The following is a 15,297-nucleotide window of genomic DNA, read 5'->3' on the forward strand; positions in this document are numbered from 1 at the left end:
GGAGGGGGAGATGCAATCCTGTATCCATCGTAAGTTACTGGCGTCATATAACAGCGAAGTAAGATAATTTTCTTGTTTCCTTACATTCGTTAATAATCTTTGTTGACAATGAAATATGCGCAAAATGCGGTCCTTAGCTCTCATTGTAAACATACATATTAGATTCTCTTCTGTGTAAGATTATTTACGCGTAAATTAAATTTTCATTAAAATATTTTACCGTTAACCTATACATTGCTAACACAACTAATGGATAGACAATAAACTTTGTGACATTTCTGATATTCATTGATGACGGCATGATGGTAATGGTGGTATACGGTACGTCTATATGTTATTGTGCCATATGGATTTATCGTCAGTCCCGGCCTTTCTTTATAGTTAAAGGGACATCTATTAACAACAGGTAAATTAACAATATTTTAAAAATTATTTTTCAGATTTATCTGTGTAAGTGTGATCACAAAACGAGGGCGCATCTCAAAAGTAAACCTACCACGTTCACTCATGAAGATGGATCAGCTATCTCACATGTCGATAGTTTTTCATATCTGTCTCTATACAACCATCCAGGCTTCTTGTGTTCAAAGAAACTTTTTTAGCACCGTCGTGTTGAGATGCGATGGGAGAATCTACAATTTCACAAACTTTCCGAGCTCAACGTTTCCTAATAGGACCACAGAATTATTTTTCATCTATACATCTATACCTGAGTTCCAGGAAGGCTGGGTGTCACCAATAGAAAATCTTGATGTTTTGCGATTACTTGATATCGGTTTCAATGGTATACGAGTAATAGATAGGTCATTTTTCACACATGTACCTCAACTAGAAAGTTTAAGACTGAGGAATAATGAGCTTAAAACAATGCCTACGGCAGCTTTAGCGAAACTGATGGCTTTGAAATATCTCGATCTCTTTGGAAACCTTATCGAGAGACTTGAAGCCAGTTCTCTCTTAAACAATGCCAATATAACATACCTTAACCTCGGAAACAATATCATTCGACAAATTCATGTGAATTCTTTCGAAGGATTGATGCATTTAGAGAATTTGATCCTGTCCGAAAACAAACTGACGGTATTGCCTCCTTTATCGTCAAAATACTTATTAAAGCTAAGGTCAGTGGCATTAAGCGGTAATGATATACAGTGTGAAAGCAATGGAATCTCTCAAAACGAAACGTCTACACTTCGATCTCTTCATTTGGACGACAATAATTTCGTAAATTTAACTCAATATTGTCTTCAACTATCCTCTAGCATGACGATTCTTTCTATAGCTAACAACTCCATGTCATACATTGATACTCTTGCGATGGGGAATAAGACACATGATGTATTGAAGAGCTTAATTTTGGCAACGAACGAATTAACAGAAGTACCGACAACTTTATTAAAGTACCTTCCCCAATTAGTTACGATCGTTTTAAGGAATAATCGCATTGCAAACATTTTTGCTGACACCTTTCAACATAATGCACATCTTACATTGCTTGATTTATCGCATAATTTTATAACGGCATGCGACAAAGGAGCTTTTGCTGAACTAAGCTATCTGGAAAGTTTGAATCTTAACTACAATTTACTCGTTAGTTTGCCAGAAGAAAGTTTTGGTTCCGTTGTCAATTTCTTAATCAAATTAGAAGGCAACCCATGGCATTGTAACTGTTCATTATATTATCTATGGCTGGATCTATCCAAAAGTAGATTTTTCGTCCAATCTTTTGACTGTGTAAGTCCACACCATTTCTCTAATACAAGTTTTCTAGACGTACCTTTCAAATCACTTTGCAATATGAACGTTACGACAATTACAACTACAGAAATATTACATGCTACCATAACAACAGATGCCGTTTCTTTAATGCCGTCCTCGCATATACATCTAATCACTTTAGGAACTACAGTTCTGCTGGTTACATCTTTTATATTCTGCACATTGTGCATTGAACTTTGGAAGAGATCTCGGACATCAGCGCCAAATAATGGTGGAGTTTCCGCTACCAATTCAGCAGGACTTCAACTGAGGCAAATTTAGACGCCACCACCTATTATTTATATATGTTTGATGTAGTCAGGTAGCCGTCTCTGGTCAACTCGTTTATTCAACAGATTTACACAATGAACAGAATAGAGGGCGGTATGTCAGAATAGTCATTAAATACAAGTATTCTGAATAGATGACAAACGCCGACAATGAGCAGGCCTAACTATTGACAGGTTGGCACAATATTTGTGTCTCGTAACGTGCGGTAAAACAATCCAAATCTAAAAGTTATAAAGTGTGGCATATTATAGATTATGCATCCTGACCATGATAGAAGATTTCATGGTGTTGTACTAGTTTGTACCAACAGTACGGCACTGTACCTGCATGTACCATCGTTTCAAATAAGTATTGAAAACTCCAACTACCGTATAGTGGCAGTTATGGCAACGGGGACACACAATTGAGTTGCATGTATGCGTGAGGGCGTTGGTGAGGTGGAACACCTTACTGTCACAGCCTGGCTACTGGCCTGTCAAAAGATAATGCAAAATTATGTTGTTTATTCTAAGTTCTTCCCATTTGTTGGTTATACTTTGAATTCGTGTCCGTTTTTAATTGTTGTAATTTTTCTTTGTCTTATTGCTTCTCTTTAAATTTCCTTTCTGTATCTATTGGTTATATATTATCCGTATTTTAGTTCCATTTATTCCTCTTTTATTCTCTCTGTATTACTCGAGACTATTCTATCAACTTTATTCTTGTCCTTAATATTGGAAATGTTACTTGATGTAAAAAAAAACGAAAAAACATAAAAACTGACAGAGAAAAAGAAAGAAACAGAAGCAGAGGTAAAAATAATGAGTAATATTTCTTTTCACATCGGAATATATCCGATTTTCCTTATTTCTATTACTTTTTAATAAATGTGTAAAAGTAAGTTGGCCTAACGTTTCGATCCTAGCAGGATCTTCTTCAGAGGCTAAATGACAAGTAACAGACACAGAAGGGACAAAAACACACACAGAATACAAAGACATAGATGTAAGGAGATTAGTGGACAAGGGATGGAGAGAAGAAAGCAACAGGAAAAGAGAAGAGGTAGGAGATAAACAGTGGAGGGACAAAGAGAGGATTAAGGGAAGGGGGTAGGCAATAAACTGGAGAAGGACAAAGATAGAAAGGTGTGGAAAAAAAGAGGTGGAAGAGAGCTGTGAGAAGCGAAGTGATGGGGGGGGGGGGACAAGTTCTTGGGAAGGCCTGTTGCAGGGCGGCGATTTGTTTCAAATATTGGGGGGGGAGACATTTGCTTGGGTGCAGGCGTGTAGCAACTTCATCCCCAGAATTGTTCGCGCGCTTTGTGATATTTTGTATACATATATATATATATATAAATATATATATATATCTATGTATATATATACAGGTGCGTATCCAGGATTTTCTAACCCGGGGGCGTGAAATACTATCAAAGCCGAGCGCCACCATCGGTTGGTGCGCAGCGTACAAGAAAATTTCTGGTTTTGACAGCCCCCCAGATCACCAGAAATGGCATTTCTCGGGCTTGAAAATGACCAAGCAGATGTACAGTTTTGCCTGAGAACCAAGTTTTTCCCAATAGTTTTTTTTCCATCCATGACCTTTTTCAAGATTGTCACCAGTCACACATCATGTTCGACCTCATCACATCTCCTGTGGATCATTGCTTTTGTAGGTAATTCTACGTAACGGCCCACAATACCCGTCAGCCCCACTTTTCAAGGATTTTGGCCCATTATTTGTTCAGAATTTGAATTATAAATTCACTTCAAAACATACCCATAATGTTGCACAAAATTTCATCTAAATGGACAACCAATAGAGAAATTCCCCTTCAACCCCTAACAGACCGGTCAAAATTGCACGAGTAGAGGGAAGTATGATGAAACATGTTGGTCAGGGAATTTTCGAAAATTCAGACACAGTTAATTTATTGGTGTTCAAATATTAAACCTCTTATAACGGCTACTATAAAACTTCGATATCATAAAAAATACAAAAATATGCTCGAGGGGGCGGTCTCCCCCTCCCCCCCCCCCCGGCTACGCGCCTGCGGTTAGAAATCTTGTAGGAAACAGGCCAAATGGAAACCCAGTAAACCCATAGCGATGTGGATTATATATATGATTGTACGTACTTACACTCATACACAAGAGATGTACAGACATTATGATAATAATCATGAGTGACAACATGCTATACGGTCACAGGTCACAGAAACGACCACGAAGAGTCATTTACCTCATGCAGCATGCATGTGTTGGATGAAGTTTTAGCTACCACCAAATATGATTGGATATTATTTTCTATTTATAGCCACAAAAAAACTATGCCACCAAATATTGGGGGATATTAGATACTATATCCCCCACCTAAAATATTGGGGGGGGGGACATGATCCCCCATGATCGCCGCCCATGGCCTGTTGGGTATGCAGATGTGAAAGTAGACGAATGTTTTTGAAAGGTTATGATACTTTATAGATTTTTTTTATACATAAAGGAAGCATAGAATGAGAAAAGTTGGTAAACACTTTAGATATAAAAGGATATACCTTTTATAAGTATATATATTTCTTTTTTCTATATCAAAACTGAAACATGTGTTGTGGTACCTACGGCGTTCCACATTCTACAGTACACATTGGACTGTGATATAAACCAAACCCCGCTGAACGACACGACGCTACTGCTTTCTTCTTTTTCTCAGAAAAAAAGTGATGTAGGCTATGCCTATAACCAACCGCTATGCAGGCTTTCTCTCTATGCTGTATGTTTATCCATAATTTTATTTCATCCCAACTTTACCAAGGTCTGAGTTTTATGATAAGTCGTCCCATAATGTAGACCTTACATTCTCTTGTGTTGATGTTTGTATAATACAGTTTGAATAGTCTAAAATGTAGCCTAGTCGGTCACGTAGGCGCCCACTCGTTAGTGATATATCGGTTGTAGTTTCGCGAATTATTGCAGTATAGCGTGGACTTTGGGGGTAGCGGTGGTATGGGGGGGGGGGGCTGGGGCTTGTCACTCCGCCATCGGTACTTTCTGCCATAGAAGATGTGCTCTTTCCGCCTTAGAAAAAAAGTGCCTTCCGCCATGTTACCGCCTGCACTTTTTCTATTGCGGAAAGAGCACATTGTGGGTAGGATACTAGAGTAGGCTAGCTATGATTATGAAGGTTAGAAATGTAAAATGTTACCAATGTTTTTCCATTAGCAACATTTATAACATTTTGTGATTACATTAATAAAATATCCGTGGAAATGACTTTAAAACTCCTCCGAAGCCTTGTTTGCCCCAGTTAGGGGTGAAATATAGGCCGTGGCTATTCTTACGACTAGTCGTAACAAATATTTATAAACTATTCTTATGACAAAGGCGAATTCAAGCGCAGTAAAATAAATAAAGCAACTGCGCATGTAGTAGGGGTAACCCTAACCATAACCCTAAACCCCAATCCTAACCCTAACCCTATAACCGGAAATTATTGTTACTCCTGGTCGTAAAAATAGTACTCCTGGTCATAAAAATAGCAACTGCGCATGCGTAATCGGAAATTATTCTTACGACTAGTCGTAAGAATAGCCACTTTGTGAAATATACCTGATGATTTCCCTTTGCGACATTTATAACGTGTATGATCACATTAATAAAATGTTTGCAGTATATATATGTTAATGACTTTGAAATTCCTCTGAAACCCTGTTTGCCAGAGTAAAGGTCAAAACATATCACATGTTTTTCCCTTTGCGACATTTAAAAAAATAACTGATTACATTAATAAAATATAATGTACGGCAGGAAGGTATCGAAGTATGAACTTATGGCGGAAAGGCACTAGATTCGGACATTGGTAGTATTAGTACCAGGTAGCATAGTGATAATGGTAGTATTAGCAAGGGCGTAGGATCCGGGGGGGCTGGGGTGGCGCCAGCCCCCCCAGTGAAAAATATGGAGGGGCGGAAGTATCATTCCGCCCCCCGCTTCGCAAGTCAGAAAACCCCTTTTTCATTTCCAAATGAGATAAAAATCTCATTTGGAGAACCAAATTGCATCTATGGCCAGGTGAAAATGCAAAATTATTTACAAAATGGAGTGGGTGTTGAAGTGTGCTATATTGCACCAAATTGCATCAGAGGCCACCTGAAAAATTCCAAAGGGGAGGGGGACACCCCCTCCCCTTAGACCCCTCCCCCAGGCCGACCATCAGTCTTCAGCCCCCCCACTCAAAAGTACCTTCCTACGCCACTGAGTATTAGTACCAAGATAGCATAGTGATAATGGTATTGCATGCTACCGACGTCATGTAACTTACTATAGCCAAGGCCCATAGCAGAACTAAGGGAGACAACTGTGAATGGTATACATTAACTTTAAAAAGGCCAAGTGAAAATTAAAACTGGAATGTCAATTGATTTGTTAGGAAAATGTTAGAAGTTTTCTTTACACATCTGGAAATTAAATTCCAAAACTCCTAGTAATATTTGACTCAGCGATTGTAGGTTACTTGCAAAGTGAGCACATGTTTCATCCCGATTTAGGTTAGTTTCTCTATTTTGTCATAAGTGACATGTACAGTATTCTATGCCTATCTTAACTTTGTACTTGTAGCTTTCCATTTTCTCTCCTTTAAGATAATTGCCAGAGGATGTTGATACTGCATTCATCAAGACGGCTCGCCTTCAAGGCAAACTTCCTTGGCGCTGATATTAAGTGCTATGTGACAAAATGTTTGTCAACTTCAGTTGTGTCCGCACAAAAAAGTATCAAATCAGAACATTGGAAGAACCTCCTTTGGCTACGAAAGGTAAAGAACATTTAGGAGACCTGTTTTCATGGATCTCAGGAAAGTTTTGCCAAAGGATTATATTATGAAAGCTGTGTTTTTGGATATATGTTCAGTATATCTATTCTGTACATTTGGGATTGAACTGTAACCACACACACTTTATAACATGCTGAATCCATAACCTTTCCTTTGTAACCATGCAAATTACTAAAAGAATCGGGTACTACCAGCATTCCTGTTTCAAGTGATTGTCTGTATATTTAAACATACATTTCTCTATAATGATATATTTTTAGAATAATGAGAATATGACTTTTAACATATACATTAAAAAGAAATGAACCTTGACCTTGATGATATATGATAATACTACTCATACATGTTGTACTTCCACAGCTTCCCCAGTCAACCACAGCAGGTACGAAAGTAATTGAAAGCTCACTAAAACCAGAGGAATCCACCAAATCTAGTCAGTGGTCAGAATCTTTACCTATTGATAAGGACACCGATAAAGCTTCACCAGAAATTTCAGAAGTATTACAACACGAGCATCATGAAGAGAGGTACAGGTTAAGAGTATCGGAGGAAGGGGTGGTGAAAGACGAGGAGAGGAGGGAGAACGCCTCTGCTGTTGATACAGTTATCGCTCATGTGACACCTTGTCCCATAGAACCAAAGGATGGTAACAAGGAAGAAGAGAAACCAGTGGTAGAGGAAATGTGGAGAAGACAGAAAGCTAAACTTACAGAATTACCATCCCTTTACTTACAGTTATCAAAGAGTAGATTAACAAGTAAGTTTGTTAACCTTTCCATTTATAGACAAATGTCGAAGTTAAAGGATTCCTTAGCTATGCAAATTGTGTATCCTGACTCAGCACAACCTAACATAGAATAAGTGCGCAGTTCTCTTGGAAATGAGCTTTTAAATACTGATTGTACATTTAAACAGGTTTCACAGTAGTTTGACTCAACTTCTTAACTCTGACAAAGAAGCATATATGTGTATAGAGAAGATAGAATCGAACAAGCCCATATTCTATCCAATGACAGAACCCTTTTGCCAATTCAGATGATATGATACCGGTCATGCTTGTGTGGCCACTAGATAAGGAAAAGATGGTCAGTTTGCTTGTTGTATTAAATCTTGTATTTTGCAGAGAAACTGCCATGCTTTTGTCACTTTGAAATTAAGCCTTGAATCCTTCTTCATATAATGTGAGATATTTGGTTACTGTAATAAGTCTTGAAGATAGTTAGTTTGTTTGTGTTAATTCATCAGGCTTAGTTGTTATATCAGCCTTAGCTGGATATGGAATGGCTCCAGCGACCTTTGACCTCCTTACCTGTGCACTAATGGCCGGAGGGACTTTTCTCACATCTTGTTCAGCAAACACAATAAATCAGGTGAGTTCATGTTGTCCTCATTACATAATTTACTGCACAACTGTTTTTCTTGTTTTTTTGTTTGGAGTAACAATCACACATTATCCCCTGTTGTGACTTTAAAGGTATTAAAGACTCGCCCCAAACCGCGTGTCTCCCTCTGAAAAATGTTAACTTTCCGTTGCTTGCAAGTGAAGTTTTTTCTTGTCGCTTTTATTCTTGTCGCTTGGTGATACCTTGTTATCTTTTATCTGGACCTGAGATGTCCATCGCTGCTATGTACACTGTGTTGTGGGTATGGACCGTAGCTGCATGTATTGACTGTACACTAGTGTCTAATTACCGACGGTAGCAAGCTGTGTGTGTATTTTCTGGGATCGATGGTGGTGTCTAACACTTCTGTTACACCTCATTCGAAACTAGGTCAGATTACTGGCATCAGACATTGCGCGAGTCTTCACTCACCTTTAATGCCACAAGTGAACAGGATATCCAGTACTTAACTAGCTGTTTTCAAATTAAAGTGGGCTACCTCTTTATGTACAAAATGCCAAAACTGTCAGTGTTTCTTTTCTTTTGCTTACATTGAGTTATAATATTAGTTACTTTCGAAACATGTAATATTGAAAGTCTTAGTACAGTTGGAATTACAAGCTTGTATAATGTTTGGGGAGAAATTCAGTTTAGATTTTACCTTTCCATGCAACTTGTAAATCAGTTTCAAATGTATCCCTCTTGCCTTCAAGTCTAAACTTTAAAAATATTGTCATTTGGATGCCTTTAGAGATTGAGTACAGACAAGGAAAGTAAAGTTAACATTAATTTTTAGAGGAAAGCTTCATACAAGCCTAACTTTACTTATACTACAGTTCTTTGAGGTGCCTTATGACTCGCAGATGGCAAGAACCAGAAATAGGGTGCTTGTACGGGGTCTCTTAAGGTAAGTGCCCTTGTATCTTTACCTTTTTGTGGAAATGGTATTAGGATTAAAACATTTAAAACTTCAGATAATGTTCTTTGGAAATTACTTGTAATTTGATGCAAAAACCTGATTTTTGAAAAATATTTAAATTTTTAAAAATTTTTGTTGTTGAAATTTCTTGCTATAATTCCGTTCTTTCCTCCTTCAGTCCTCTTCATGCAGTTGGTTTTGCCTCATTGGTTGGTATAACTGGTGTCAGCACATTGTATCACTTAGTGAATCCTTTGTCAGCCGGTATCGCAGCTGCGACTTTGTTCCTGTACGTCTCAGCCTATACACCGCTGAAGAGGGTCAGCATTGTGAACACCTGGATGGGTGCAGTCGTAGGTGCGTTACCTCCGATGATCGGTTGGGCGGCATGTACAGGTGGCTTAGACTATGGTGAGTGACTTAATATTTAACCTGATATTATAGTTTGATATTCGGGATTTGTAAGCGTTACTTTGTACCCTGGGAGGCAGGTATTTCATAAACTTTAACATATTTAAGTGTAGAAATGACTATATTTGATCTTTTTGAACCAGAATTCTCCCTTAATATGTTGCATGGACAATTTTCTTACATTAATCTACTTTAATTCAATCAAAATGAACTTTGATTCAAGTGAGAACATAAGTTTTCTGGATTGTTACTATTTGAAAATGTACTTTGCAACAGCTTTATAATTGTACATTACTAATTGTATTGTAATGGAATGGAGAGTTCTTCAAAATCAGGAAACACTATTGTGGGAATAGACATGGAGAAATGACTTAATCTATAACAAATTGAGATAAGCCTCCTAAATGGGGTAACATTAATATGAGAGGAGAAATCAATCAGAGTAACTACTGGTATTTAAAGGGATTGCTTATATATACATCTTGGATATTACACTTGAGTAAACGTTGTAGGAAGAGATTAAAGGCATTGAAGACTCGCCCCAAACAGTGTGCCGCCCTGTGAAAAAGTTAACTTTCCGTTGCTTGCAAGTGAAGTTTTTTCTTATTGCTACAAAATGCAGACACTAATGAAACATGATACCTTGTTATCTTTTATCTGGACCTGAGATCAAGGAGTGCCATAACAACTCCCTGCTGAGATGTCCATTGCTGCTCTTTACACTGTGTTATGGGTATTGACCGTAGCTGCATGTAATGACTGTACACTAGTGTCTAATTACCGACGGTAGCAAGCTGTGTGTGTATTTTCTGGGATCGATGGTGGTGTCTGACACTTCTGTTACACTTATTTCGAAATTAGGTCAGATTATCGGCATGAGATGTTTCTTTGTGCGCGAAGCTTCACACCCTTTAAGTTGGTCAGGGCTGCTTCTTTTGGAAACTGCTACTTAACGGATTGATCGGTCCTGCTCCGATCTACTCTCTTCTGGATTTAATGACACACTGGATCTGGATCTGAATGGGCTATGAGTGATGTAGTTTGTACACAGAATTTGTATTAAACCATTCTATATTTTCTTTCAACCTTCAGGAGCTTTCTTGATGGCCGGCTTCCTCTACTGCTGGCAGTTCCCTCACTTTAACGCCCTCAGCTGGAACCTCCGTAGCGATTACTCCCGAGGCGGTTACTGCATGATGGCCACGACAGACCCATCCCTCTGTCGTCGTGTCGCCCTCCGACATTGCATAGCGATAATTGGACTCAGCACCATGGCACCGATGTTAGATCTCACCACATGGACGTTTGCAATGGATTCGTTGCCCCTGAATCTATGGTTCAGTTATTTAGCCTGGAGATTTTATGATGATGCGGACAGCAAGTCGGCTAGGAGATTATTTTTATTCAGCCTTCTTCATCTGCCCATGTTGATGCTGCTTCTTCTCATTAGTAAGAAGGATCTTCATCCGGAGAAACCAGAGTCTAACATTAAAGTAATCGTGTGAAGATGGAAGACATGGATACTTTGCACTGTTCCAAGAGATTCCACCAGTGTGGCTGAATGGTTTTGCAAGTATTGTTAGAACTTGTAGGGTGCCAGGTGCTTTAGTTGATCCGAAGGTGAAACCCTCAACGATCTCTAACTTTGCCTAAAATGAGCCGGACTCATTGTTGTGGAAGATCTTTAAGCCTTGCATTGCTAATTTTCTCCATTTGAGGCACCTTTTAGATTGATGTAACATGTTCATCTGTCCATGCTCATCTCTAAGCTGAGTGCTTAAAGTGGAGAGAAATAAAAGCAGGCTTAACTACTGTATGGTGCTACTTGAATATAATATATGTGGAATACACCAGATGGCTTGTAGACAACACTTCATGCTTGACCAAAAATCTTTTGGTCATTCAGAGGATGGATTAATTGATAACCTTCTGGTTGTTAGGCTTCATATATTTATATCTTTTTAATTCACAGAAGTGTAGCAAATTTCATGATAGTTGCAAGAATTTGGTTGTTCATAGACCTGATGTGTGTCCGAATATAGACTTTTAAGCCAAGTCTCAAATATGTGGGAACTGGACGGAAGGGGAAAAAAATCAGTTGAACAGCAATGAAAAACTCTTTCTACTCACTTGTGTAATTGTAGTCATGATATTGAGGAAAACTTGGAATCAATGACCAAAAGAGCATTGGACGCAGTTGTTTATGCACAATGAATCTGTGACATAATGACAAACTTTTGATATCAGAGCACTATATCCAAAACTTAATTCAAAGTAGGTTTTTGCAACCAAACTTCAACTATTCTAAGGCACATACCTTATCTAATACACCCTTGTATGATTGAGAGACATTTGATGTACATTTGGATTGGAGTCCTCATGCCCACTCCCAAGTTGCACCATCCCACCCAGGGGAAATGGATTGGTACGTTTAGAGCGAACCCAGAATTACTCCTAGATGTAATTCCCTCAACTACAAGATTTAGATCATTGAAACAGGAAAGAGACACTTTATTTGCATTTTAATCAATGTTGTGTAAGTACTTATTGAATTTTGAAGGTTTACTATGTCAGCTTGGGGTGCAGATACCATGAGCATCTTTGACAGTATCTGCTGAGTGACTTTTTTCCCTCTTAATTATGGAAAGTGCATTTTAAGCACCAAAATGTCCAGGTGATCACAAACGATTTTAAAACGACAAGAGAAAGGGAAAGTGCAAAAAGAGAGATGTCGTGGAAAGCAATTTAATTATTTCTATCAATAATTTTTAAATGTACATATATTATGCTGTCTGTAAAAGTTACTGAAGATATGAAATGAATGACGATCAGCTCTCTTACAAAATTGAGGTGGTGCATTATTCCTGAGGATGCATCGTAAGCATAATGAATCCTTTCAAAGACGTTATCATTTAAAAGTTTCAGCCTATGCATTCTATTGTGACATACAATACAGTGTCACTACTGAAATAACTTCAGAATACAATACCTCAGGTTCTAAAAGATCCAGCTTGTTTTGGTTTTCTTTCTTGTACACATATTGCACATACCCAACTCTTCATCTGATAGAAATGATCATGCTTGTCTCAAGAAAGTAATAGCTATATGATTCTATCTTTTTTCATGAACTGCCATTTTGTTTTAGATACCTCCAATTCTAATCATGCCGAAAATGAAGGGACAGAATGACCTAGATCAACTTGTGAGGGGGAAGGGGGGGGGGGAGGGAGGGATATTAATAAATCAATTTAATTATGAAGTGAGCATACAGAACTTGCCCAGCTTAGACACTGATTTGGGATGAGCCAAGAGCGTAGTTCAGGCATGACGTAATAATGATAAATTTTTAAAAAAATTAAAAGGATTCCTAGAGCAACCTCGGTTTGAAGCAAATGGGAAGACAGCTAAAAGAAATGGCTGCAATTTTATGTCAAAAACTAACATCCTCATAAGGGTGACCAAATTTCACCATGGCAATCAAGTTGTAATAATTATTTCTCATAAACATTCCAATGAATTACATTTCAAGGGTAAATTCAAGATGAAGTTAGTAGTATGAAAGGAAAGCTTCTTGAACAACTTCTGTGACCACTTCCTTGGAGGGCTTATTGTAGTCAGTCAATATAGGCTACAGCATGAATTGACATCAACCAAATACTAGTATATCAAGCTACCGACAACAAACAAAGCTTTAAGCATTTCATTGTCTGTGACCAGAATATACCTTAAATAGTTAATAATAGTTGACAAGGAACAACAAACCATGGAAGTACATTTCCACTGAGGAAAAGTATCCTACATTTAAGTACTATCATTTCACTCAACATCGATGCAATTGACAATAACATTAAAGCCATAGAACAGTTCATTCAATTGTTAAAGTTTAAACTGTGGTAGTATGATAAATTATTTTTCACTTCACTAAAAGAAAAATAGATAAAACACTACAATAATTGAAATGATGCAACTATCAAAGAGTCTTAAACTTATGTTATATATTATTCACATTGTTGACATATCAATTTTAATTGAATTCTGAATATCTTTAGCATTCTAAAGGCCAACAGTTTTGCCCAGGAAGGTTAAATATGCTAGAAATTCCAACACTGGTCACACTCACAAACTCTACCCACTCATGAATTTTCACTCACTGGGACTGTCATCATATTGTCAAACTTAACATCCCTCAATGAATAAGAATAATTTACAAGACCAGAGACTTTAAGACAGTTCTTTTGAGCGCTTTCAACAAGTTTTGGCACTCTAGAATTCACGGGCACACCAATGACCTTAAACTTCAGTGTAATCTCATAAGATACAATAGTTAACCAAGATCCTAGAACAATTGTTACATGGTAAATAAGTGTAACATTTACTTTCTGATTCACAATCCAAGTTCTAATTTGAGAAACATCTTAACATTGTAGTCTTCAACATTGTTCAATATCTCTTTCAATTTGGCTGGCCTCTCTTCTGGAGGATAATATTCATTAACCTCATTTGCATATTTTATCCACACACAATTGACACATCCACTTTCACAACATGTCTCTGGATCAGGTGGCTGTGGAGGTTTCTTTTGCAACTTTTTCCTTTCTGATGAAATCAACTCAAGGTCATGCTTTCGTTGTAACTGGTTTTCTTCATGAGTGTTTTGATCATCTACATCTCCTGTTTGTTGATGCTCACTTTGCACTGTTCCATTTGCCAAGTGTTCTGATGGACCTGAAACTGACAGCATATTAAATCCTGCAGATCTTTTGTGGGTCATTGTGCTTCTGGTCAGAATCCCTGCAATTGAAACATTCTCAATATATCTAGCAAGGAGTCTGTTGCATTTCCAGTTGTTAAGGAGCTTGAATTTATTGCTGACATTCATGGCTAGGTACTGTAAAGATTAGTTTTTCACCTGTGAATGGATAGGAAGAGAAGAGGCATAAAACATGAAAATGGTTATAAAGGTGATATATAGTACCACAAACTTGGGCATTAACATATTTTACTACAAATGTTTTTGAAACAGTAATTGGTTGGTCAAATATTTCACAGAGGGATGTCAGCCATGAATATATACATGCCAAGGCTCTGGGAAAAATGCAAAAGCCACCATAAATAACTGAATTCAATGATAAATATGCTAATAAAATGAAGCTTGCTCTTATGTTTAGCATTAAAACAAGGCAGAAATAACAAATATGTAATATACAGCAGTTTTGCTAATCCATGCGATTTATTTACAATTAGGCCTTGGCCTAACGATCTAATCCTCAGAATTGTTTTGAATAAATTACCCTCAGAAACGTTATTTCCGTCGTTTAGTACGTAGAATTCAGGCATATATTACCCTTTTGTTATAATTAAGCGTGGGAACAAATGTAGCCTAAGTTAACTTTAGGCTAAGTCTGAAACTTATATAGTACTAGTAGACTAGGCTAAGCCTAACCTGGGAGTTATTCCATAACAACTCCCTGGCCTAACTATAACGTTAGTGATACTGACATCTCTGTTCAACGGATGTTTTTGGGGACATTGCTTCTTCGGAATCAGCGACACTCACCCAATAAACTTATGGAAGCATTGCGGAGAGTTTGTTATTCCCATGACATTCATGTATGGCTTTAATTTGAGAAGGCTTCCAAGGTCGAAGTTGTTGATTGTTTTTATTTTTGTGCAGAGTCGTGTGTGATTGCGAAATTTCGGAAAACCTGACCTGATGACCGGTGACCGTGC

The 15,297-nt window shown here is 37.8% G+C and overlaps 2 protein-coding genes and 1 long non-coding RNA gene across 3 annotated transcripts; 2 read left to right on the forward strand and 1 right to left on the reverse strand.

The window, feature by feature from the left end:
- The first annotated feature begins 557 nt into the window (after positions 1-557).
- LOC139959780 (uncharacterized) lies at positions 558-2,713 on the forward strand. The gene has a single exon (XM_071957626.1). The coding sequence runs from the start codon at positions 868-870 to the stop codon at positions 2,038-2,040; it is 1,173 nt and encodes a 390-aa protein (XP_071813727.1). The 5' UTR covers positions 558-867; the 3' UTR covers positions 2,041-2,713.
- A 1,924-nt stretch (positions 2,714-4,637) lies between these two features.
- LOC139959782 (protoheme IX farnesyltransferase, mitochondrial-like) lies at positions 4,638-12,572 on the forward strand. Its single transcript, XM_071957629.1, has 7 exons — positions 4,638-4,797; positions 6,665-6,837; positions 7,216-7,612; positions 8,101-8,225; positions 9,074-9,144; positions 9,335-9,567; positions 10,660-12,572. The coding sequence occupies exons 1-7, from the start codon at positions 4,776-4,778 to the stop codon at positions 11,070-11,072; spliced, it is 1,434 nt and encodes a 477-aa protein (XP_071813730.1). The 5' UTR covers positions 4,638-4,775; the 3' UTR covers positions 11,073-12,572.
- Positions 12,573-14,352: 1,780 nt separating this feature from the next.
- LOC139959783 (uncharacterized) lies at positions 14,353-15,275 on the reverse strand. The gene is made up of 2 exons (XR_011790221.1): positions 15,125-15,275; positions 14,353-14,476 (listed from the first exon to the last, which is right to left on the reverse strand). It is a non-coding gene; the product is annotated as an uncharacterized lncRNA (long non-coding RNA).
- Positions 15,276-15,297: the final 22 nt, after the last annotated feature.

The sequence above is a fragment of the Apostichopus japonicus genome, chromosome 19 (genome assembly GCF_037975245.1).
Source record: "Apostichopus japonicus isolate 1M-3 chromosome 19, ASM3797524v1, whole genome shotgun sequence".
Lineage (NCBI taxonomy): Eukaryota > Metazoa > Echinodermata > Holothuroidea > Aspidochirotida > Stichopodidae > Apostichopus > Apostichopus japonicus.